The sequence below is a fragment of the Leguminivora glycinivorella genome, chromosome 4 (assembly GCF_023078275.1).
Source record: "Leguminivora glycinivorella isolate SPB_JAAS2020 chromosome 4, LegGlyc_1.1, whole genome shotgun sequence".
NCBI classification, from domain to species: domain Eukaryota; kingdom Metazoa; phylum Arthropoda; class Insecta; order Lepidoptera; family Tortricidae; genus Leguminivora; species Leguminivora glycinivorella.
This window is the reverse complement of record NC_062974.1, coordinates 16,185,502-16,211,448: the sequence shown is the minus strand read 5'-3', so window position 1 is coordinate 16,211,448 and position 25,947 is coordinate 16,185,502. Positions and strand designations below refer to the sequence as shown.

Below are 25,947 nucleotides of genomic sequence, written 5' to 3'. Positions count from 1 at the left end.
ATACCTTTATAAACGACTGAACAATTAAGCCAGACGAATAAATAAATAAATAGTGGTTAAAACAAATTTATTGTCCAAAAAATATGATATCTATTTAAATCAAAGACCAAACGGCTTACCAAAAATATATAAATCTAAATACATCATTATTTAATCACGAAACCACGGAATATCTCTCTACTGACCCATTATGGGGAGATAGATAGTGTGTCGCACAGCGCATATGGAAATTAGAAAAATACAGTAATTAATAATTATTTCATGGCTTGTAAAACATTCAAAAAAGGTGAAGCCATTATTAATGGTTATGTTTACAATCCTTAGGGAGAACACATCTCGGTGGGTGTAGATCTGTGTTCAGAATGTATCCTTCCTTGCATTCGCAGGAATTGAATGGACAATATTTGATGCACTCGGGTCTTCCAGCTGGGTGATCACAAGTTGGCCTACAATAATCGCCACAGCCAATTTGTGCGTTAGGATCACCGCCACAGCTCGCTGAAATATAAAAATACAATAGTTATTTGTTTTACAAGGGGGCAAAGTAGTTGTTTAACCGCACGTGCCAATATTGATACCCGAGCAAGCGAAAGATTCTAATATTGAAACACTCGCTAAAGTGGAATCTTGAGCGTTGCGAGGGTTTCAAGGCACGAAGGTTAAACAAACTTTGCCACCGAGTGAAACACAAACTTTTCACAACTTCAATACGAACAAAATACTGACTATAAAACATGAAACTAGATTGATTTAGTCATCAAATAATTAAATATTTATGATTCAAAATCATCATTTATAAGTAAAATCTACCAGCCCGCTTAAGACACGAAGTTAAAATTTGTATGAAATTACTTTGCACTCTTGTGGATAAAATGCAATTTTGCTATCTGTTTTCGAATAGCAAAGAAAGCCTTTACCAGTTGGAGTGGTGAAAATATAATTAATTTAGCGTCTTTGGTATTAACAACGCATACAGATGTGTTGCGAAATGTTTTTCCTTCGTATTTTCATCGAAACTGACGAACGTGTCATGCTATTTAAGAAGTACTAATGTTGATTGAACTAGCACGACAAACACGAACGTTTCCGACAAAATACGATGGAAAACATTTATGCACTACTTACTTACAGCAGTTCTCAAAAAGTTTGTATATAGCCACGTCAGCAAATTCTAATTGATCCTAATTTGTTACCAACATTTAGTAATATAAGTTGACTTTCGTACGATATATTATACAGGATATTTGTTATAATTAAAAAAAAATATATAAGGTGCATTATGGTAATTCCGAATGACAGAAATGCTTTGGTAATTCCGAAAGAGGAATCTTGATATGATGGAAATAATGGTGATTTTTATACGGTTTTCGTAATTAGACGACCTTCGGAATTACTCTGATAAGGTACATCAGGGTAATTCAGAAGGACAGAAATGCTTGGGTAATTCCGAAAGGGAATCTTGATATGTTGGAAATAATGGTGATTTTTATGCGACTTTCGTAATTAGACGACTTTCGGAATTACCCTGATGCACCTTACTAGAAAACCTTAATGACGAAATAAAACTTACTAAATTCATCAAAAAATCTTGGTAACAAAACAGAAAAAAAAAAACTTATTTAACTTTTTCCTTAATTTTTGTACAAACGTAATGAGAACTGCTGATCTTACTGCCTATGTTTGGATGAACATCGCCCACTGATTTAGCAGATGGTGATTGCTTGTCTATGTGTCTCGGTCATCTCGGAGGTTTCAAAAAGTGGTTATTAAAACACAAATCGCCCGAAAGCGTTCCAGTTTATAGAATAAGATAGATATATATGTCGCAGTAAGATAGATAAAGCCGTTATATAGTTATAACCCTAGGAATATAATTATACGTCGTAACATAGTTAAACGAAAGCGATTAATTGCTATCTTACTAGGAATATAACTATAATACTAAACTAGTTTAGTCATATAGTTATATGACTGGATTCAGTTTAGTGAAATGATTGTAGGCAGGAGTGCAGCGGTGCGGCGGAGGTATAGTTATAACCCTAGGGATATAAGGGAGCGATTCAGAACCATCTTACTAGGAATATAATTATAATACGGTATTTAAAATTGCAAACGGGACTTAATCGCGTATTACTATGTATTAAGTCCCGTTTGCAATTTTAAATATGTGTCAAAATCGTGAAAGTTTAAATCAGTGTTTTATAATACGTATAGCGGGACGATTTGGAATAACAACACCGTCACTGACGTTAGAACAAAGTTTATTTTGTATCGAACATAGTACATAAGGTTTGGTTACTAAACAAACGAATCCAAGCTATATTAGTTAAAACGTAACAGTTCCCGCATGCTTGCATGCTCCCGGTATTTCCCGGTTCTTGATTTCCCGGGAAATCCCGGTAATTTTATGGTGGCGAAAGAACCGGGACAAAAATTTAGGAACCGGTGCTCCCGGTTCTTTTCAAAATATCCGATTTATTCATTTTTTGAATTGTATCTGCATTTGGATTTGTGCGATGGCAGTTTTAATTTAATCTGACAAGATAAACATGATATTTATCGCAAATAGTGTAATTTGCAACATTGCTTGAAACCATGGTACTATTGTATTTCCTTATCTAACGTAAACAAACCACAGTGAAGAATTGTTTAGGGCAAGAATTTGTTAATTATTTCCAATTCAATGTGCTTATTCTCTCAAAACACACAGACGGACGGACAGAGTCGCGACATAAGGGTGTTTTTGAACTTTTTTGGTATACTTAGAACTATAAAAATAGTTCGAAAATTCAATAAATAATTGTGCACGAAAACGCAACCTTCACATGAACGACAACTGATGCCGAACGACTGCCTTGTGGTAGCGGGTAAGCCCCCGCCCCCGTCTCCACTGCACCCCCGCACTACACTGCTACAATTATACTACTGAACTTAATCCAGTTATAATTATAACTATATTACTTAACTAGAGACGTATTATAATTATATCCCTAGACTAAGTTTAATCCAGTGATATAATTATATAACTAAACTAGTAAGGTATTATAATTATATTCCTAGTAAGATGGTAAGGAATCGCTTTCGTTTAGCTATGTTACGGCATATAATTATATCCCTAGGGTTATAACTATACCTCCGCCGCACCGCCGCACTCCTGCCTACAATCATTTCACTAAACTGAATCCAGTCATATAACTATATGACTAAACTAGTTTAGTGTTATAGTTATATTCCTAATATACATTCCATAGAGGAAATCGTCTCTGTAAACACGTATTTATTTTTTAATTTACAGCTGTTTAACTTTAGACAGTTTTATCCATTCAAAATAATTCATCCGCAATGTGATGCAAAACTTCGCATTAAACTCTCGTTGACAGTTACTTTTTAACCCCCGACGCAAAAACATCGGGGTGTAAAGTTTGATGTGTCTGTCTGTTTATCTATTTGTGTATGTGTCTGTCTGTGGCACCGTAGCTCCCGAACGGATGAACCGATTTAGATTTAGTATTTTTTGTTTGAAAGTTGAATTAGTTGGGAGTTCTTAGCCATGTTTCATGAAAATCGGTCTACTACTTACGTCGGTGGTTTTTTCAAAATTTTAATTTTGTGGTTACTTTAGTTACGATTATCTATAGGCTTATACTTGATTAATAAAGGTCTAGTAAGTGTAGACTACTCATATGTGAGTGTGCACGGAAAAACGTCCCACTTTGTCGATTGCTATAAAGCCGCTTTGTCAGTTTATTCATATAAAGATACAAGTAAATCTCGCCTTAATGGTAACCGACAAAGTGGGGCGTTTTACTAAACACACTCACATATTATGCTGATACTCACGACACGTCTTGGCATCTATACAATCATCTTTTTCATTCCTCACAAAGCCTTCTTCGCACACGCAGCCGCCGTCGCATGGCGGAATCACACCGGGACATGCCACTGGCTTGCCCAGGTCGGCACACACGTGAGGCTGACATACGGCAATGTAGCAATCCGTCCATATTTCATGGGGCTTAGTGCACCGCTTGACTGAAAATGACATATTTATTTTAACCATTTTCGCCATTATATCAGTGCCATCTACCAGGCGAGGCGGCAAGAATAAATTTCCCCTCACTAGCTCGGAAACACGTGTTTTGTCTTTAATACCAGCGGGTGAAAACTCATTTTATCCACTAGAGGATAAAGTAATTTGACCTTGAGTATAGTCATATTTTCTGCTTTAAAACTGATAAAAATGGGTGAATCTAGTGATGACGATGATTTACCACCTGTGAAACTACTGGACGCCGTGATAAACGCATTTTTTGCGTTGTACTTTGCTCGCTATACTTAGAGGGGAAAAGTTTTGTGTTACACACGGGTTCAAATGTATTTTACTTCTCGTGTGTTGAAAAACTCGCAAGTTCAGGATTCTATTCTCGAACCACTCGCTTCGCTCGTGGTTCAGCTATAGAATCCTTTCACTTGCTCGTCTTTCAATTCCACACTCGGCGTTAAAATACAACTTTGCACCCTTGTATAACAAATAACTATAGTTAGGCAACGATAGTTTTAATAATTAAAAAAACCGGCCAAGTGCGAGTCGGACTCGCCCACCGAGGGTTCCGTATCCGTACAAACTTACAAAAGTTAAAATAATCTCATGTATCTCATATGTATAACTTTAAAGATTTGACTATAAATTAATTACCTATAGGTACAGCGCCATCTCTCGGTGATTTCGCTAACTCATTTACGCGACCTGTTTAGTATGTTAGTTTTTCAGTGATAATTCTTTATGATGTCAACCGATTTGGACAGTTTTTTCTTTATTTAAAAAAAATTTTTTTTTACGTAGGTATAATCTCGTATAATTTGAAGTTCGATATAATCCGCAAAGGTGGTTAAATTGAAAATTAAAATCTGAAAAGTTTTTTGTGAATTAAAAAAAAGTTCATAAGTTTTCGTTGGTAAACTTCCGAGATAAGGGGGGAACGGTATTTTTTTTTACATTTTCCTTCATAATTATTTTTCTTTCCACGACAAAAAAATTATAAAATATAGTTTTGATATGTACAGTTTGCCCCCCTTCCATTTTGGCCATTTTCTATAATTAATATTAATATATTTTTTAAATAATACTATCATCTTGTAGAGGTTCAAAATGTTTATAACTGTTCCAAATTTCAAATCGATAGTATAAGTAGTTCTCGAGATATTTTGAAATGTGGCAGACGGACAGAGCGGCGCCATAAGGGTTCCTTTTGTACCTTTTTGGTACGGAACCCTTAAATATATATATAAGAAGGCCCCGGTTAACGTCAGTTAAGGTACAGCGAGTCAATTACGACTGAGGGGCAAAGTTCACCTACGCGATATTTTTCCATGTTTTACAATTTTTACATTATTAAATAGATTGTCCACTGGTCATAATTATATGGCACGCGTTTTCAGTGGATGCATATGGAGCTCAAGTCAATAGTGTAAACATGGAAAAAATCTTTGAAAATCATCCCCTCTCCAAGTCAAAATTGTCCCGCTGTACCTTACCTCGAAAGGATAGTTTCGAAATAGTATTATTTTACACAAATAAATACAGTTATATACCTAATGTGTAAAAATCCTGTAAATTAAAACCAAATAAGGAGTAAGTATTTAATTATATCTTTTGTTAATATTCAATTAATATGAAACTAAAACGATGTTTAAATACTTACCATCATTATCAGATGTGGCAGTCGTTAAAGAAATTATAAAACATAAAAGATAAACAAAACGAGCCATATCGTCGGACGCGACTTGCGTGGTCAATAGGTTGGTCAGAATAACTTACATACTTATATGAGAATAATCGAATACTTATACCTAACTGCCATCTGACTTTTGTACCTATTAAATCTTTAAAAACATTGTCTACACCAGCGGTTCTCAAACTTATTTCCCCATGGAACCCTTTTAGAAAGTAAAACATCTGACGGAACCCTTAATTATTTTTTTTTATTGCAATCTTTATTTTAATAAGCAATCATGATAGTAAAATATAATCCAATTAAAGCAGTTGTTACGATAGATACCTATTTAAATACAATCAGTTGAATCAATACATATGAATTTGTCTGCAGCTAACCGGACCTGCTTTTATTTACTTTCTCGTAAGTACGTATCTATTTATTCATAACTATTAATAAACGGTACTAAACTTATCACTAGTTATTTGTTTTACTAGAGAGCAAAGTTGTTGTACAAAAAAAAAAAAAAAAGGCTCCAAATTTACAAGATTAGCAATAGTTATTTGTTTGAAGTGGAATCTTGAGCATTTCGAGGGTTTCAATAAGGCACGAAGGTTGAACAGATTCAAAGCAAGTACATGTGACACGTACCTACCTACAGTGTACGTAATTTTTTAATTTAATTATATTTTAGGTAATTGTACGCATTTTAATAGATAGATAGATAAAAGCTTTATTGAAGTTCTATCTATGTACCAGTGGCGGCTGGTGAAAATTTCTGCTAGGCAACACTGAGCAAAAAGATATTATATTTGCATTAGGTACTTTACTAGTAATCAATTTTAGGCAAGCCTGTGGGAATCGGCTTGTATGGATCAGCCGCAGCTGCTATGTACGTATTATCTATCACTACTTGTTACGCCTTTTAGCAGCTACATATTTACGCCGTGGCTTGCGTGGGCGTGGGCGACGGTCGCGCGATGGTCGCGCGACGGTGATGCGACGCATACGAAATCAATCCTTATCGATATATAAGTATGAGACACGACGGCAAAGGTCGCGCGACCGTCGCCCACGCAAGACACGGCGTTACCAAAGTCGTGAACAAGAATATTAATCAAGATGAATTTTAGTTTTCTAATATGTATACAGATGTGAAAATTATTTTATTAAGTAAATAAAAAACAATAACAAATAATATTAGGTATTCTGAATTACTAAAATATATGTAAAAAAGGAACCATACCTATGGATAGGTATCATACCTATGGAAATGAACTCCCTTTAGTAGTCGTGTCAACCTTGTTTGAATCCTGAGTCGCCGCTGTTAGTCCGTTTTCACATTATCCAATATCGGATGTCGGAAAGATTTCAATGTAAAAATCAAGATGGCGCCTGTATCGGTCATACATCGGATATCGGATCGGATAATGTGAAAACGCACTTACGATGGACGCACGCCAGCCCGCTCCACTGCATGCCTCGCCGAACATCACCATAATAGTTATTTGTTATACAAGGGGGCAAAGTTGTATTTTAACGCCGAGTGTGGAATTGAAAAACGAAGAGGATTCATCCACGAGCGAAGCGAGTGGTTTGAAATAGAATCCTGAACTTTTTTTAACACAAAACTTTTCCCCTCAATATAGCGAGGAAACTACAACGCAAAAAATGCGTTTATCACTGTTTCCAGTAGTTCCACAGGTGGTAAATCATCTTTCTTACTAGATTCACCCACTTTTATAAATTTTAAAGCAGTTAATTTGACTTTATTCAAGGTCAAATTACTTTACCCACTAGTGGATAAAATGCGTTTTTACCCGCTGGTATTAAAGGACAAAACACGTGTTTCCGAGCTAGTATAGTGAGGGGAAAATTAAATAAAAGAAGATCATACCGTCCCATACATTAAAATATTTAAAATGCGATCGCCTAAAAGCGTGCAAAAAGTAGATGGCGCCACTAAAAATGCCTTGTTGCCATCGATCTCACTTTCAAGCCATTAATCTATATTGAGTGACACTTAACGCCGTCTATAAGTAAAATCGATGGCAACAAGGCATTTTTATTGGCCCCATTTACTTTTGCACGCTTTTAGGAGGTCGCGTTTTGATGGATGGGGTGGTATAATATTCTTATATTTAATTTATGTTATGACTTAGGTAATTTTATTTGAATAAAGGTATTTTGAAAATACCTATTTTGCATTTTTGATAATTTAATGGTAAATAAAATAAAAATAATTAGGTAATAAGATAACCATGTCAAAAAAAAAAAGCCTTAACTAAAAATAATTACAAACAGTAATTAGTCAATCAATACCGCTCCGCACCGCCTCCGGTGCAAAAGTGCCCATAATGCTTGCGGCATTACCCCGTTGGATCGCTATGGCCAGCCTTTGCACCAGAAACGATTCGGAGCGCGGGTCTTCTCCCTTTAACCTAAGTCGACGGCCCACGTCACGCACAAAATGCTTCGCGTCCGCGCCCCAGCAGCCCGCCGTCTCCACCGCAAAAGGAACAAAAAAGTACCCCGGGCCCAAGGGCGCATATTTCTGCCGCTTTGACGCCGCCTGGAATTCCGCCGCAGCCCCAGCGCTGCGGGTTGTGCGCCCAATGTGAGAAGCGGCGAAGGTGTTGACACACGTAGCGTCCCACACCAAACACCGCCCCCTCTCCCACGGGATCAAAGTCAGGCCATCGGGGCGCTTGCCATCTTAGGTAATTACTTTTTACAATCCTTAGGATAAACGCATCTCGGCGGGTCAACATCCGTGTTCAAAATGTACCCCTCCTTGCAGTCACAGGCATTAAATTCGCAGAATGTGGTACACTCCGCTGCGGGTGTGCCTGCTGGATTGGCACAGGTTGGTCTACAAGGATTGCCACAGCCAGGTTCTGCGTTAGGGTCTCCGCCACAGTTTGCTGAAATATAAAATGAATATCATAAATTCATCATTATAACCCGGATAGAGATAGGTACATAAGCCAGCGTCATCGCATATAGCGTCGGGTCAACTGTGTGGAAAAGCCTCTTTTTTCATACAGTTGGCCCTATGCTACGCTCACGAGACGCTAGATGTGGCCCCCCCTAACGGCTCAGCCACGACATTGGTCTGAGCGCGACAGCGGGGAGTGGCGGCCATACATTGGAGCGAGACACAGCGATGGGACTTTTCATTCTCACATATGACTGCCGCTCACCTCTGTCGCGCTTATTAGACCAATGTCGTGGCTGGGCCGTAAATACCCGAATAACGACTCTGTCTATCTGGAGTATGATCATCATCATACATCGGGGTTTTGGGAGCGGGAATGAATTCGTGTATTTGTAACTCTGCTTATAGTCATTTGAATTACTGAAATATATATTTAACTATGTAACTGGCTCCAAATGTACCTACCTAGAAATGTTAAAGTAATGTTTATCTTTTATCGTTTTCACCATTTTTGGGCTAGTGTAAATCATTCCCGCTCCCAAAACCCCGATGTATGATCATCATACGCATTCATCAACAAACTATTAATAAATAATAAATAAATATTATAGGACATTGTTTTACAGATTGACTAAGTCCCACGGTAAGCTCAAGAAGGCTTGTGTTGCAGGTACTCAGACAACGATATATATAATATATAAATACTTATATACATAGAAAACATCCATGACTCAGGAACAAATATCTGTGCTCATCACACTAATAAATGCCCTTACCGGGATTCGAACCCGGGACCACGGCGTAGCAGGCAGGGTCACTACCGACTGCGCCAGACCGGTCGTCAAACTATTATAGCTACTACAACTATTATAGCATACAACTATTATAGCATTAACCGGCTAAACAACACGGCAAAACCGCTAGCCCTATCTCGAACTTTTTACCATCTAATTGTCCCATGAAATCTTATAATACTTATCTACATTCAATAGTTTTGCAATTTGGGTTGTTTTTGAAAAGTCAATGATCTTAAAAACTGTGGCAGTTACAATTCATTAGCAATTAGGTACCTGTATAATTATTTTGATAACCATATAGATTATTTTTATGCCGGTGACTGAATATGTGCAGGAACGTGGTACAACGCGCAGGAATCTCTTCAGATTAGACACAACTTTCAGCAATGAAGACCCCGACTAAGAAGAGAGTTCTCGTGTAAGTACTACATAGTGTGCAAATACTTACGGCAAGTTTTGGCATCAATACAATCTCCTTTCTCATTCCTCACAAAGCCATGTTCGCAAATGCAGCCGCCCGCGCAGGGTGGTGCTATAGACGGACATCCTATCGGCTTGCCCAGGTCGCCACAGCGGATAGGTGCGCATACACCGATGTAACATTTCGTCCAGTTTTCGTGGGGCTTAGTGCATTGGTCAGCTGAAATGTTAGATTACAACTTATTTACTAGTCAGGCATGAAAGGTATTTGGTAGGTAAGCATTTTTGTCGAACTAGTTTATCCAGGAATACAGAAATGGAGCTCGATCTAGTTACAAACTAGATTCTAAACGTTCCAGTTCCGCGTATAGCGTAATTTCCACTTCCAGTCGAATTTTTCCATAAAATGTTCAAAAAGTTTCTTCAGAATCGAAATGCCCGAAAATCATACTGCCCGGAAATATTTTTTCCCCTCACTAGCTCGGAAACACGTGTTTTGTCCTTTTAAACCAGCGGGTAAAAACGCATTTTATCCACTAGTGGATAAAGTAATTTGACCTTGAATAGAGGCAAATTTTCTGCTTTAAAATTGATAAAAGTGGGTTAATCTAGTGATGAAGATGTTTTACCACCTGTGGAACTACTGGAAGCAGTGATAAACGCGTTTTTTGCGTTGTACTTTCCTCGCCATAGTGAGGGAAAAAGTTTTGTGTTACACACGAGTGCAAATGTATTTTACTTCTCGTGTGTTGAAAAACTCGCAAGCTCAGGATTCTATTCTCGAACCACTCGCTTTGCTCGTGGTTCAACTATAGAATCCTTTCGCTTGCTCGTTTTTCAATTCCACACGGCGTTAAAATACAACTTTGCACTCTTGTATAACAAATAACTATAGTAAAATGAATCACTTACGATTTTCATCAGGTGCTGTGGCTGTCACTACAGCAATAATAACACATAGGAGATATACAAAACGAGCCATGATGTCAGACGCGTCTTGCACGGTCAACAGGTCGGTGGGAACAACAAACTTGAACAACTTGATCATTCATTATGTACCTGCAGCATCGTGACTTTGGTAGAAAATATTTTCCATTCTCATCTTCCTTATATTCAAGGTTACACGAAGATAATTATAACATAGGTATATACATTGTACACATTCCTAAGCTTGGCTGTGGCTGTAGGTACCTACTTGCACGTTTGTAAGATAGGAAAGATTTTGGTTTTAATCTGTTTTTTATAAGTGAGAACCTTTAATTGGCTTTGTAATTTTATTTTGGATTGTATTGATAACTTCAGCTGTTGCTTTTCCATGGTTTTCCATGTATGTAATAAAAAAATCAAAATAAATAAATATAATAAATAACATTATTATAACAGATACCATGTCATTTCCTCATACACTTAGTTTAGTTGTAAGACCTTGTACTTAAGTTCATATCTAAGTAATTTGTTTAGGAATGTTACCCTTTTTAACTCCAATATACTTAGGTATGTATAGGTATTCATTTCATATACATATAAGCTTAAGTAAAGTAAATAAAATCAAGAAGCTATTACATAGAAAACACAAAATTAGAATATAAATTTTAACCAATACAAATTTAAACCTTCCGTTGAAATCCATACTAATATTATAAATGGGAAATGTGTGTGTGTATGAATAGAGTGATTCTTGAGGAATGTTTAAGGTATTGTTATTATAAATTGATTATTAAAACATGACTGTGTGTATATATGTGCTAAAAGTCGGTAAAAATCACGCTGCTTAAGAGCTTCAATCAAAAACCCTGCCCGTACGTACCGATCGACTTATAACAAAATAATGTATGGTGGAATTGTCGCTCTGATGCATAAATGTAGGTCTAGAAAAAAAGTCGGCAATGGCCTATGTCTAACTTTTAATGATAATAAATGCTATAAACATGCTTAACTTTAAAAACATGTTTACATATAATGTGATATTACGGTCTTCCATATAAATTTCCAAAAATAGACCAATTTTCTCGAGAACGATCCCTCTGACTAGCAAAAAAACCATCTCAAATGTTTTGTTTCCTTTAGTTTACATTCTTTGATTCAAATTACATGTTTGGGGAATTTTGTGAGGTTTTACTGCCGGTCTATAATCAATTATTATATTTCTTTAATAGTATTTGTCTTATTTCTTTTACTAAGCGATTAAACATCTCCCAGTAATGGCGGATCGCTTAATCGGAGCAACGGTAACCATTGGTGCTTATGGTTGCCAGATAGTCCGGTTTAGGCGGAATTCTTCACGATTTTTAGGGTTCCGTAGTCAACTAGGAACCCTTATAGTTTCGCCATGTCTGTCTGTCCGTCCGTCCGTCCGCGGATAATCTCAGTAACCGTAAGCACTAGAAAGCTGAAATTTGGTACCAATGTGTATATCAATCACGCCAACAAAGTGCAAAAATAAAAAGTGGAAAAAAATGTTTTATTAGGGTACCCCCCTACATGTAAAGTGGGGGCTGATATTTTTTTTTCATTCCAACCCCAACGTGTGATATATTGTTGGATAGGTATTTAAAAATGAATAAGGGTTTACTAAGATCGTTTTTTGATAATATTAATATTTTCGGAAATAATCGCTCCTAAAAGAAAAAAAAATGCGTCCCCCCCCCCTCTAACTTTTGAACCATATGTTTAAAAAATATGAAAAAAATCACAAAAGTAGATCTTTATAAAAACTTTCTAGGAAAATTGTTTTGAACTTGATAGGTTCAGTAGTTTTTGAGTAAATACGAAAAACTACGGAACCCTACACTGAGCGTGCGGCTGTCCAAAATCAAAACCTAGCAAGGGACATTTTTTGTCAAAATACGTTTTTTTAATCAATCAGCCTCAAATTTTGAGCTGCGTCTAATGCAAAAACACCTGTATTTCTATCTCAATTAGAATCAAAGTTACGGAACCCTCTAAACCTAGCAAGTGCATATCTTACATGCAAATATCAAAATCAAAATCCTAGTAAGTAACATTTTCAAGTCCAAAAACCTAGTAAGTGCATGCTATACTAGGTTTCTGAGTTTGTAAACGGAACATACTAGGTTTTTGAATATGGAATTGTCCCATACTAGGTTTTAAATTTTAAAAATTGCCGAAGGGTTGAACAAGGAATTCAAATATAACAATAAATAAAACATAGCAAGTCAGTAATGAGTGAAGTTTGAATTCAAACGGTCGCCGTTCCCGCGCCCCCGCCCGCGTTTGTTCCGTTCGGGATCCGAATTTAGGGAACGAGTTTCAACCTGAAGTTTCTAGTTTGTCGTACTTTGCGCTGCTGCGCGGACGCATGATGAATAAAAGTGATCGATGGAGACTGTTTGTTTGTCCGTCTTTCACGGCAAAACGGAGCGAATTATTGACGTGATTTTTAAGTGGAGATAGTTGAAGGGATGGAGAGTGACATAAGCAACTTTTTGTCTCTTTTTAGCCCCCCACTTCCTTAAAATGGGGGGTGGAACTTTGTATGGAGGATTCTGCAATTTTAGAATTTAACGCGAGCAAAGCCGCGGGCAAATGCTAGTAGGTACACTTATAACTAGATAATAATTATACTAAAAATACTAAGAAATAAATATTAAAATACTTATTATTGCCTGATTGTCTATATATTATGTTAACTTATTATTAAAATATTTTGACTTATTTGCTACTCTATTTACTACCTATTTATTCTAACATAACTCATAGAAGACCATGTTAGTTAAGTACATAGGACTTGTCGGACAAAATAACAAAGAGAGACATTGATCATAAATCAAACTAAAATTAGTTTTTTAACCGCCTTCCAAATCTCAAAGGAAGGGGTTATCAAGTCGTCTGTATGTTTTTTTTTTTTATGTTTGTTCCTCGATATCTCCGTCGTTACAGTTCTGATGATGGGATCCTGGAGAAATCGAGGGAACTCCTCAAATCTGAAAGGCATACATATGGTGATTTTTGTGTTTTTAAAGGAACAGCATGCATTTACGTACGGAACAGTGACATTTGGTGCAGTGGAACTCCTGATGATGGTCAGAATGGAACTCCTCAAATCTGAACGGCACACTTATAGTGACTTTGGTATTTTTATAAGAACAGCATGCACTTACATCCAGAACAGTGATATTTGGTGCAGTGGAATTGCTGATGATGGTCAGAACGGAACTCCTCAAATCTGAACGGCACACTTATAGTGACTTTGGTATTTTTATAAGAACAACATGCACTTACGTCCAGAACAGTGACATTTGGTGCAGTGGAACTGCTGATGAAGAGTGAGCCGCCCCTGGTTAGAGTTCCGTTCTGATAATCATTCTCATCTGTAAGTACTTCAGAATCATCCAGATTTCAAAATTGGTTCAGAAATGACGGAGATATCGAATAACAAACATTAAAAAATATACAGACGAATTGATAACATAATCCAACATTTGAAAGTATTTATCACCAGAACCCCAAAGGAAGGCGGTTTTATTTTCTTAAAAATTTTTCTTCATAGATTCGATCCTGTTTCTTTTGCTGAAACAAAAAAGCGAATGCAATTAATTGTTAATTACCTATTGTACTTAAGGTTTGTTTTCTTAACTTTATTATAATTTATAATGTCTCCTGTTTGCTACAGCTTGTAGTTAGGTACTATCACTATCATATATTTATTTCTTTCTTTCAATGACTTCGGCTTCGCCAAATGTATAAGTGCATATTTTGCGTATAGGTACAAGGGCATATTTTGCCTTAAAACGTAAAAAAAACATATAATTCGAAGTTGTATTTTGAAATATATGTACAGCATAAGTAAGCAAATAATATTTTAGCTTTCTTGACCGTCTGCAAGTACTGTTTATTGTACTTACTTTATTTACAAAAGTTACTTACGACAATCTGAAGCCAGGATACAGTGTTCATCCAAATTTCTTTTATAGCCCGATTTGCATTGACACCCCGGGTAGCACGGTTGTAGCTCAGTGCATGGTTGAGGTGGCTGGTTGTCTGTTGGGCAGCGGGGATAGGGACAAGGCGCGTTGCAAGGTGACAACCACGTTTGATTCCCTCTGCAAGGCTTTGGAGCTGAAAATCAAGTCACAACTCACAATACTAGGTATACATTGATTTTCAAGGGCGATCGACTAAACCGACAATAGCACGGTTTCTAAGATAATGAGAAGGTCCCCAATACTCATTCTTGTTCACAAGTACTTTATAGGTACAGTGATTCAAAGTGGATATGGCCTCCGAAATGGGCCATTCAGAGATTTAAAATTAACAGTTCTAAAAATGTTTGGTCTACAATATTAGAAAAATGCATTATACTCGTAGAAGCGTGGCCAGCAGAAAACTTATGTATGTATAGAACAGTACCTACGTGTTACTTGTTTACCTATGACTAACAGAGAATGCAAAAATAAAACTAAGTACCTGGCACTTGAGCACACATTACTTGGAATACACTTCGTATGTGCATTTGTTATGTATCAGTATCACTATCATGTATTGGAGAAAACTTGCAAAACAGTTCATACCAAGATTGATTGTATAATTGTATACGTACGGCAATCTTCTATCTTTATACATTCTCCGTCTTTTCTTAAGTAGCCTTCTTCGCACATGCAACCGCCCGGACATGGTCCATCTACGAAAGGACATGGAATCGATGTGTCCAAATCTTCACACGTTTTGGGGTTGCATTGACCAGCTAAACAACCTATGTACCTTTCGTGTTTCTTAGTGCAGATCATGGCTGAAATGAAAAAAGAGTAAGTAGGTACCTAATTATTATTTAGAATTTGAAATCACTGGGTGTTTCAGTAATATTTGATTACATCCTGTATCTGCACGTTTTCATTAAGATTTCTCACAAATCATATTTTTTTGGGTTGCTTTATACAAAAACACCTGAGACATGAGTTTTTTTGTACCTAATTTACATTTTGTACCTCTATAAGTACCTATATTTTCCATAGGTATTTTTTTTGGAGATCATAATTAGAATCTCAGACATCACTGATATTATTATCAGTTGATATTAATTAGGTAGTGACATCAGTGATAGAAAGAGTTATTGTTATATTCTTCTTTCACTTTTCGCTGCGCAAGACTAATTCAGGGTTCTTGACCATACGAGTATTATAATTATGTAATACTTTATTATGTTTAGTAACTCACAACACTGGTCCTCCGGTATGCATGTTCCATTCTCATTTCTTAAATACCCGGTATCACAGACACAGCCTCCTGGGCACGGAGGTATTATTCCTGGACAACCAGGTGGATTGACCAGGTCATCACAAGTTTTGGGGTTACATTGACCGGCTGGACAGTCAATGTATATTTCATGTTGTCCTTCGCATGTTTTACCTAATGAGAGTAATGAGTGAATGAGTTATATTTTTAATAGGTAGTTATTTGTTTTACAAGGGGGCAAAGTTGTTGTTTAACCCCGCACGTGCCAATATTGATACCCGAGCAAGCGAAAGATTCCAATATTGATGCGAGCGTAGCGAGTGGTTCAAAAAGTGGAATCTTGAGCGTTGCGAGGGTTTCAAGGCACGCAGGTTAAACAAACTTTGCCACCGAGTGAAACACAAAATTTTTCACCACACCAACACGAACAAAATACTGACTATAAGACATCAAACTAAATCAAATCCATCAATTTATTCAATATTTATGATTCAAAATCATCATTTGTAGGTAAATTCTACCAGCCAGCTTAAGACATCGAGTTAAAATTTGTATGAAATTACTTCGCACTGTTGTGGATAAAATGCAATTTTGCTATCTGTTTTCGATTAGCAAAGTAAGCCTTTACCAGTTGGTGTGGTGAAAATTATTTTTGGAACTCGGAAAATTGTTCACAAAAAGTAATTATTAAGTTTTTGTTTTCTTTGGCTACATTTAATTAGTATAGGTACTGCTAGAAACCTGTTTGTGTCTTGTCTAATTATAAAACGGGTATGTAGATGCACATTTAATCTTATAGGTATACCTATTTTTAGGGTTCCGTAGTCAACTAGGAACCCTTATAGTTTCGCCATGTCTGTCTGTCCGTCCGTCCGTCCGTCCGTCCGTCCGCGGATAATCTCAGTAACCGTTAGCACTAGAAAGCTGAAATTTGGTACCAATATGTATTTCAATCACGCCGACAAAGTGCAAAAATAAAAAATGGAAAAAAATGTTTTATTAGGGTACCCCCCCTACAATCAATCAATCAATCAATCAAAATATTCTTTATTCAAATAGGCTTACAATAAGCACTTTTAAATTGTCAACAGTGTACAATATTCATCTTGTTCTAAATATCAGAGCAATTTATTGGTGCAATAAACAATATTGTTTTAAAACTACATTGATTTAATAAAATGATATCAATCTAAATTGTATAAAAAAATACTAGTATAAAAACTTCTAGAATAAATTCTAAATGTCAAAAAAATTGTATAAAAATACATTGAATTATCAATAATTATCATCATTAATAAGCTATATAATTAATGGTTTTCAACAATACTTGTATCCCACGGTGTTTCATCATTCATGTAGTCTTGTGTGCTGTAGTAGGCTTTAGAGATCAGTATACGCTTTACATAATGTTTAAATCGATTAAAAGACAGTTCAGTGATGGCATTAGGAAGTTTGTTATAAAATCTTACACAATTACCCATGAATGATTTTTTAATTTTATGGAGCCGAGTGAAGGGCACTGCAAGCTTATGCTTATTTCTAGTGTTTATATTATGTACATCACAGTTTTTCTTAAATTTACAAATGTTTTTATGTACATACATAATATTCTCATAAATATATTGACAATGCACTGTCATTATATTAATGTCCTTAAACTTATCTCTAAGTGAGTCTCTATGGTTCATTTTGTATATTGCTCGAATAGCCCTCTTCTGCAGAACAAATATGGTATTTATCTCTGAAGCACTGCCCCATAGTAAAATACCATATGACATAATGCTGTGAAAGTAACTAAAATAAACTAATCGAGCTGTTTCCACGTCTGTTAACTGACGGATCTTGCTCACTGCAAATGCTGCAGAGCTCAGTCTATTCGAGAGGGTAGCAATATGGGGACCCCACTGAAGTTTAGAATCTAAAGTTATGCCAAGAAAAACTGTACTATCTACCAGTTCCAATTCCTCATCCTTCACAACGACACTTGCTTGTTCATTTTTAGCATTACTCGTTACAAACTTAATACATTTAGTCTTTTTCTCATTTAACAATAAGTTATTAACACTAAACCAATTAACTACTTCGGAAATAGCATTGTTTACATTTTCACAAGTTTGTTGCTGACGTTTGACTTTGAAAATAAGGGAAGTATCATCTGCAAACAATACTATATCATGGTGGGTCTTTACAAGATATGGCAGGTCATTAATGTAGATAAGGAACAGGAAAGGCCCCAATATTGATCCCTGCGGTACACCCATAGAGACTAGTGACCCCGGTGAGCGCTGTCCATTCACGTCGACCCTTTGTATTCTATCGTGTAAGTAAGATTTGACTAAATTCAGTGCCGATCCTCGCACTCCATAGTAGTGCAATTTCCTGATCAGTGTTTCATGACAGACGCAATCGAAAGCCTTAGATAAATCACAGAAGATACCCAAGGCATCCTGTGACTCCTCCCAGGCATCGAAAATCTGTTTGATTAGCTCAACACCAGCGTCGGTTGTTGAGCGACCCCGTGTAAAACCAAATTGTTTATTGTGCATTAGATTATTGATGTTAAAATGTTGCAATAGCTGAAGTAACACTAACTTTTCAAAAATTTTGCTGAATGTCGGTAACACTGATATCGGTCTAAAATTAGTGGGGTCGGATGTGCTACCAGATTTAAATAATGGAATGACTTTACTGTGTTTCATAAGATCAGGAAACTCACCACAATCAACACTGTTATTAAAGATAACTACCAAGTCAGGCGCTACAATTTCTATTAAAGATTTAACACCATGGACAGAGACTCCCCAGAGGTCACAAGTTTTTTTAACATTAATTGATTGAAATGCCTTAATTATATCTGAGGTACTAACATGTTCAAATACAAGGTCTCTACTACATTCTGTGACATTATCTTCTAACAATGTAACGGCAGATGCGGGTGATGAATTTAAGTGCCTAGTTGTGGAAACTGGTATATCAGTGAAGAACTTTTCAAATTCTGTTGCTACTTCTAAATTGGAATCTACAATTTTGCCATCAATTTTTAATTTCAGTTCATTTGTTCTTTGCTTTGACCGACCAGTCTCCACGTTAATTACTTTCCACGTTGCTTTAATTATATCGGAACTACTTTTAATTTTCTTGCTTAAATAATTACGTTTAGCGGTATGACAATCTAATTTAAACTGTTTCGAAAATTGTTTGACATGTTCTTTAAATTCATCACTCGTATTAAACCGCCGTTCCTCATACAAGGCATACAATGCACGTCTTCGTTGATGTAACTCTGCAGTTGCCCACTCACTAAAAACTGATGCATCACTAACCGTGACCGTTTTTGTTGTAAATATCGTATTATAATTTTCCATATATGTGTGAAAGAATGAATTATACATATCATTAGGACTCATGTTTGGAGACAGAACGGGTAGCGCCTGAACTAAACTCTGTTTCATTCTTTCCACGCGGTCCGAGGTTACTGGTACAAAAGTTATCTGTTTTTTCAAGGTATTTTTCCTAGCAGCTTCAAATACCATTAATTGACCTAAATGGTCGGACTCTAAATTGCTGATTACATTTTTTGTAATAGGAAAAATATCTGTGAAAATATTATCTATACAGGTTGCACTAGTAGCAGTCACTCTAGTAGGCTCCATAAAAATGTGGTTCAGATTACATGATTTGAAAAAATTCAACAGCCTACAACTTAATGTCGAATTTTCTAAAATATTTACATTAAAGTCGCCGCAAATAAGTAATTTCTTGCTGGAAGGCGATATTTTCAGTAGCACAGATTCCATTATGCTTTCAAATAATTCAAAATTACTTAATGGCGGCCTATACACGCACACAACAATAAATTGCTCCAATTCTACTGCACTTAGTTCTATAGTCCGTTCAACAGACATGGACACAATATCCTTGCGTTCCTTAAATTTTAACTGATTATTTATTATAATTAACGACCCACCATGTATGGAACTATGCCTGGTGAACGAACTTCCTACCTGGTGATTAATAAATTGAGGCATTAATTCATTATTTTTTAACCAGTGTTCAGTAATACATAAAATATCTATATAAAAATCCTTCATAAAAAGTTCAATTTGTAAATCTTTACCTCTAATACATTGAATATTTTGATGCACCAGGTGGATATACTTCCCTTGCTTACAGTTTTTTTCCTTATATTTACTTAAGTCTAGATTGCCAGAGACAGAATCTTTTGTCTTAAAAGCTAGTTTAAATCATTGGTTATGACTGGAACCAATTCCAAGTTCATACTTTGCTGCTCAATAGGAGCAGAATTGTCTGCCAAATGTTTGGCAGAAATGTCAAGTAAATAGGATAGCGATAATGCTATTTGTCTTTTGTAATAATTTGAAAGGTAACAATTACCTTTAGTCAAAAATACCATAGGCATATGGTATTTACTAACAAATTTGTTAGTGTCAATTATGCTAACCTTACTACTATATGTACAAAGATTATATAAAGCTATATTTAACTTATGTCTAGTGTTATTTTCTGCCTCTGACATTTGGGAACAGTAGGGGAATGTGAAAAAAATAATTTTATGCACTGCCATTGAGTTTAACTGTTCAAAGTATTTGACCAAATTATTTTTGTTCACATTGCCCCTATTTCCCATAAAGATAAGCAGTGTCGTCTGAGAATGAATATCACTGTCATTTAAAATTTGTTTTAAAATATTTTCAAAACTACTATGAGGCAAACAATGGTTGATTGTACTAAGTCCCTTTAAGTAAAAGTTTAGAAATGAGCTCATATCGCTTCCAATTTCATCACAGTACATAATAACATTAGGCTTAGGTATACATTTTAGAGAAGTGTCGAAAGAGCTACTACCACTTATATGCTGTTGTTGTAAACTGTCATACAGGCTTGGGTAGAGTGTGCTGGTTGACAAATCCCCGGTCACCTGCTTACATGCACATGACTGGGCATTGGTCAACGACTCAAAGCGGTCTGAATTATGCTTTATCTGGGATATTAAGTCATCCATAGCCAAAGAATATTCATTAATAACTTTTTTTGAACTTTCATTTATGCCTTCCAAAGATTTTATTGAATCCTCCAAAGTCTGAATTTTTGATTTTAACGCCTGTGTGTCAGTTTCATACTGTAATTTACTATTTTCTAACTGAGCAGAATACAAATCCAACTTATCCACTAAGCCTATATTAACTTTACAATATTTTAATTTTTTGAAAAACAATTTATTTATTTTTGACAGTTTTTCTTTTTTTCTAATGACTTTATTCAATTTAATATATTTCTTTAGTTTGTTTCCGCTGTAATTTACTAACCTTGGTGTGGTGGTATCATTGGCTAAATCTGTAGCGACCAAAGGGATTTCAATTGCTGCGGTAACCAACTGGGAGTCAGGCCGGACCAGTTCCTCGAACAAGGTCTGAGTGTGTGCCGCAGCTGCTTGGTTTTGGGCCTCCCGTAGCTCGTAGATTTGTTCGTGGGCGTCGTGCAGTGCTCTCTCCAATGAGTCGATGTCTTTCAGGGCCTGTTCATATGCAGCATTGCACTCCATAAACCTGTCAACCGTCTCCTGAAGCCGGGCCCGCTCTGAATTTACATTATTGTAATCACTCTCTAATGTACACAGTTCCTTTTTCAACTTATCGTTCCTATCAATTACTAATAAAAGCTCTTTCTCACTGTCTTCTCTTTCACTGAGCAATTGAGCACTAAATTCCTTGGATTGTTTTAATTCCAGCAAGGTAAGTTGGAGCTTATCACACTTTTCAGGCTCCTGCTGGAGAGCCGCTGCTGCGGCTGCTGCAGCTGCTCTGCGTGTTTGCATTGTAGATGGGTTTTTAATGTACTAAACACTAAAACAAAGCAAGAAATTGCTTACTCAAGCTCAGCGGTTGCAGGTAGGTACTTACATGAAATAATGACGCTTAACTATGTCTACACTTGTTCTAGCCTTGTACACACGTTAACACTGAATTGAAAAACACAATTAACAATAACTGGTGACAATACGACCTAGAAAGTGTACAAAGGCGAACAGATATTTCAAATTTATAACCTATAACGGCTACAAACCTGAGACATCAAAGACACTGGTAAACGTCACTAAAACACTTCACTTATTATATTTATACAAAACTTAATGTTAAATCTACTTAGTTTACACTTAAAATAGTAATTATTACACAAAATATCCTTAAAAAATAATTATTTTAAAGGGACCTAGCAAAATCAGCTGCTTATCGTTTGACAGCCGGGGTTGCCAATCCATGTAAAGTGGGGGCTGATTTTTTTTTTCATTCCAACCCCAACGTGTGATATATTGTTGGATAGGTATTTAAAAATGAATAAGGGTTTACTAAGATGGTTTTTTGATAATATTAGTATTTTCGGAAATAATCGCTCCTAAAGGAAAAAAAGTGCGTCCCCCCCCCTCTAACTTTTGAACCGTATGTTTAAAAATATGAAAAAAATCACAAAAGTAGAACTTTATAAAGACTTTCTAGGAAAATTGTTTTCAACTTGATAGGTTCAGTAGTTTTTGAGAAAAATACGGAAAACTACGGAACCCTACACTGAGCGTGGCCCGACACGCTCTTGGCCGGTTTTTTATTCACGGCGCGCTAATCAATATAATACATAGGTACAAATTAAAAATACATTACATACAAATTTCAAAAAAGGCTTGTGCATTGTGCAATAACTTAACCACAAAATTAAAATTTTGAAAATATCCTAGATATAGTGGACCGATTTTCATGAAAAATGGCTAAAAACACTCCCGACTAATTCAGCTTTCAAAAAAAAAAACTAAATCAAAATCGGTTCATCCGTTCGGGAGCTACGATGCCACAGACAGAGACAGACACGTCAAACTTATAACACGCCATCGTTTTTGCGTCGGAGTTTAAAAACCGACAAATATTGGGTTGGTAAGAAAGTAATGAGCGAATCATAACCAATATTGTAATTTTTATTTAATTTATTATTTTAATAATTTATCAAAAATATAACGGCCTTCGTTATCTACTACTTGTCTCCATCGTTCTGGTAAAGAATGAATAGCATCGGCGAAGAAGTTCTTAGGTTTAGATTCAAAAAACTCAGCTATGTACTGTCGTAGATGGGCTTGATCATCGAACTTTTTTTCATTCAAGGCATTGCTTAGCGATCTGAACAATGCGTAATCCGTAGGTGCCAAGTCTGGAGAGTACGGTGGATGAGGTATCACTTTCCAACCTAGCTCCAATAGCTTTAGCCGAGTCACTTTTGCAATGTGTGGGCGAGCATTGTCGTGTAAGAAAAAACTTTAGCATGCTGTGGATGATTCTGACAGATTTTTTGGTTTAAATTTTCAAGCTGATTACAGTATACTGATGCGGTAACAGTCATTCCACTTGGTAGGAGTTCCCAGTGAATAATACCATGAATATCCCACCAAACGGACAGCATAACTTTTTTCGGGTGAGGCTCTGTTTTTGGTGCCTCTATTCCTTTTTTGTTTGGAGCTAGCCACTGACGTTTGCGTGTGTGATTTATATATAAGACCCATTTTTCATCTCCAATGATAAGATGGTCCAACCAGTTGAATGTGCGGCGAAAAGACAGAAGTTGTATGCAAATATCGGAACGGCGGTTTAGTTGATCTCTATCAAGTTCGTGCGGTATCCAAACACTGTATTTGTAGTTTTTTCTCAACTCGTGTAAATGTGTTTCTATGGTGACATGAGAGCAGCCTAACTCGGTAGCAAGAGTACGACTCGTTAGCCTCGGATCTCCTTCAATTAAGGTTTTTAATTTGGCTACATCAATCTTCACCGGTCGACCAGACTTAGGTTGATCTGATAATGAAAAGTCGCCACTACGAAACCGCTGGAACCATCGTTTCGCCGTGGCCTCAGACACAACTTCAGGAGCAACACGCTGACATATATTACGCACTGCTTCGGCGGCTGAATGGCCAGACTGAAATTCATATAGTAAGCAATGCCTTACATGCACTTTTAATTCGTCCATTTTCTTCCTTATATTAGTTCGGCGACAGCTAGTGAATGACTGACGAGAAACTGTGCGACTCGCCCTTTATATACTTTCGACCATAGAAGATTCTAGAATTCTCTCAAAAATTTTATGTGGAATTCAATTGAACGCTCATTACTTTCTTACCAACCCAATATAAGTAAGTACGAGTATAATATACTAACAGCAACACCCATCGGTAGACTTTATGCCCTTATAATAAGGATTACAAATGTACAACTAACAGTGTTGCCGATGATACCTACCTACTGCGCGGTTGTTAACATAGGTGAACAGCACCTGGGGGCCGATTTTTGAGTCTCACGGCGTTCGAATTCAGAAAATTGTCACTGAAAATAATATGCAATTCACCGTTTTCAACCGGTATTTGAGTGACAGTGAGACTCAAAAATCGGCCCCCTGCACTGAATAATTACAGAAATTTTATTTGCCAGCTCATGAATATAAGTAAAAAAACAATTGTGTATCTACTACTAACATATTATGTAGTTTAACATAGCGATAGTCGTCCGCAATAATTTAAGCCATTAAGGAGTAAAGTGAACTAGTATAACTAATAGTAGTTCATACATTAAACATAAATTGTTTTGGTATAACTTGGTAGAAGATAACAGTACCTATGTACCTAGGCATTTATAATTAAGAAGAAATAAATTTATCACTTACTGCTGACAGGTATTGTGGCTACGGCTAAATAAATTACACAACATTCAATAACTGTAAAGTATGTCATGTCGTCGGTCACGACTACCGTGGACAAGATGTCGAGGAAAATGAATATCTGAATAAGAGAATACGGTCCGCAACGATGCTTTTGACATCTGCGTCCTTGGTACAGTCTCCTGCAATACTGTTACTCTTCGATGACTGCAAAAAAATTTGACACGCCCCACAAATAAAAACCGGCCAAGTGCGAGTTGTACTCGCGTTGCAAGGGTTCCGCAGTATTCCGCACACCACCAAGAAGGGCTTAAGCGCCTCCTCCTTGTTTGAAGAAACTTAAGTCATTTAATATTTTTGAAATACTTATAAAAATCTCTTTCATTTGATATGTAAATATAAGTGCAATATAGTTCAAAAATCTTTGATTTTTAATTTTCACTTTTGCCTCCTAAAAGTGGCCCTTTAATTGCATTTTCTTTATTTTAATTACATGTCCATCTTTGGGTCACCGGTTTACATAACAAGTTAATCGGTTCAATAGTTTCGAAGAAAATCGGCTGTGACAGACGGACAGACATACACACGAGTGATCCTATAAGGGTTCCGTTTTTCCTGTTTGAGGTACGGAACCCTAAAAACTTGTCAGATATTTTTGCCGGCGAGTGTGCCTGTCCTCTGGCAAACTGCATAAGTAGAAGGCACTTTGTCTGTAGAAACAATAAATAATTGTAAGCTCGAAAACTTGTCCTCCCATAGAAAAATTAAATTTCGCATTACATTGATGGGCCATTTTTTTTAAAGTTGTCCACCCCACTTTTTTCGTAACATGGGTATTTTTTAAGCGATTCATACTCAGAACCGCGAGGTCTTTCGATCCTGATAGGAGAAAAAAATGTCCCAAGATTTCCATACATTTTTCTGACATTCCATTCCGTTACCGCCACACAAAATGTAGGAAAAAATGGTAACGGAATGGGAAAAAAACCTTGGGACCCTTTTTTTCTCCTATTAGGACTGAAACAGCTCGCGATTCTAAGTGGAACCACATAAAAAATTCCAAATCCAAAAACAAGTGGGGTGGACAACTTTGAAAAAAATGGTTCTGATACTGACATTGGTGTGAGTACCTACAGTTTCTAGAACAGGCGTGTAGTAGTGTTAGTGTAGTCTAATT

At 36.4% G+C, this 25,947-nt stretch overlaps 1 protein-coding gene and 1 long non-coding RNA gene across 3 annotated transcripts; one reads left to right on the top strand and one right to left on the bottom strand.

Annotated features, from left to right (window-relative positions):
- Positions 1-50: 50 nt before the first annotated feature.
- LOC125225257 (zonadhesin-like) lies at positions 51-24,943 on the bottom strand. 2 transcript variants are annotated; one of them, XM_048128865.1, is made up of 8 exons: positions 24,777-24,943; positions 16,044-16,235; positions 15,430-15,618; positions 14,757-14,948; positions 9,898-10,089; positions 8,443-8,638; positions 3,841-4,032; positions 51-498 (listed from the first exon to the last, which is right to left on the bottom strand). In XM_048128865.1, the coding sequence occupies exons 1-7, from the start codon at positions 24,841-24,843 to the stop codon at positions 4,017-4,019; spliced, it is 1,044 nt and encodes a 347-aa protein (XP_047984822.1). In that variant the 5' UTR covers positions 24,844-24,943; the 3' UTR covers positions 51-498; positions 3,841-4,016. The 2 variants fall into 2 exon arrangements, with proteins under 2 accessions (XP_047984822.1, XP_047984823.1); XM_048128866.1 differs by lacking the exons at positions 14,757-14,948; positions 15,430-15,618; positions 16,044-16,235; positions 24,777-24,943 and adding an exon at positions 10,782-11,032.
- Positions 7,592-8,492, top strand: LOC125225258. Its single transcript, XR_007176967.1, has 2 exons — positions 7,592-7,876; positions 8,435-8,492. It is a non-coding gene; the product is annotated as an uncharacterized LOC125225258 (long non-coding RNA).
- Positions 24,944-25,947: the final 1,004 nt, after the last annotated feature.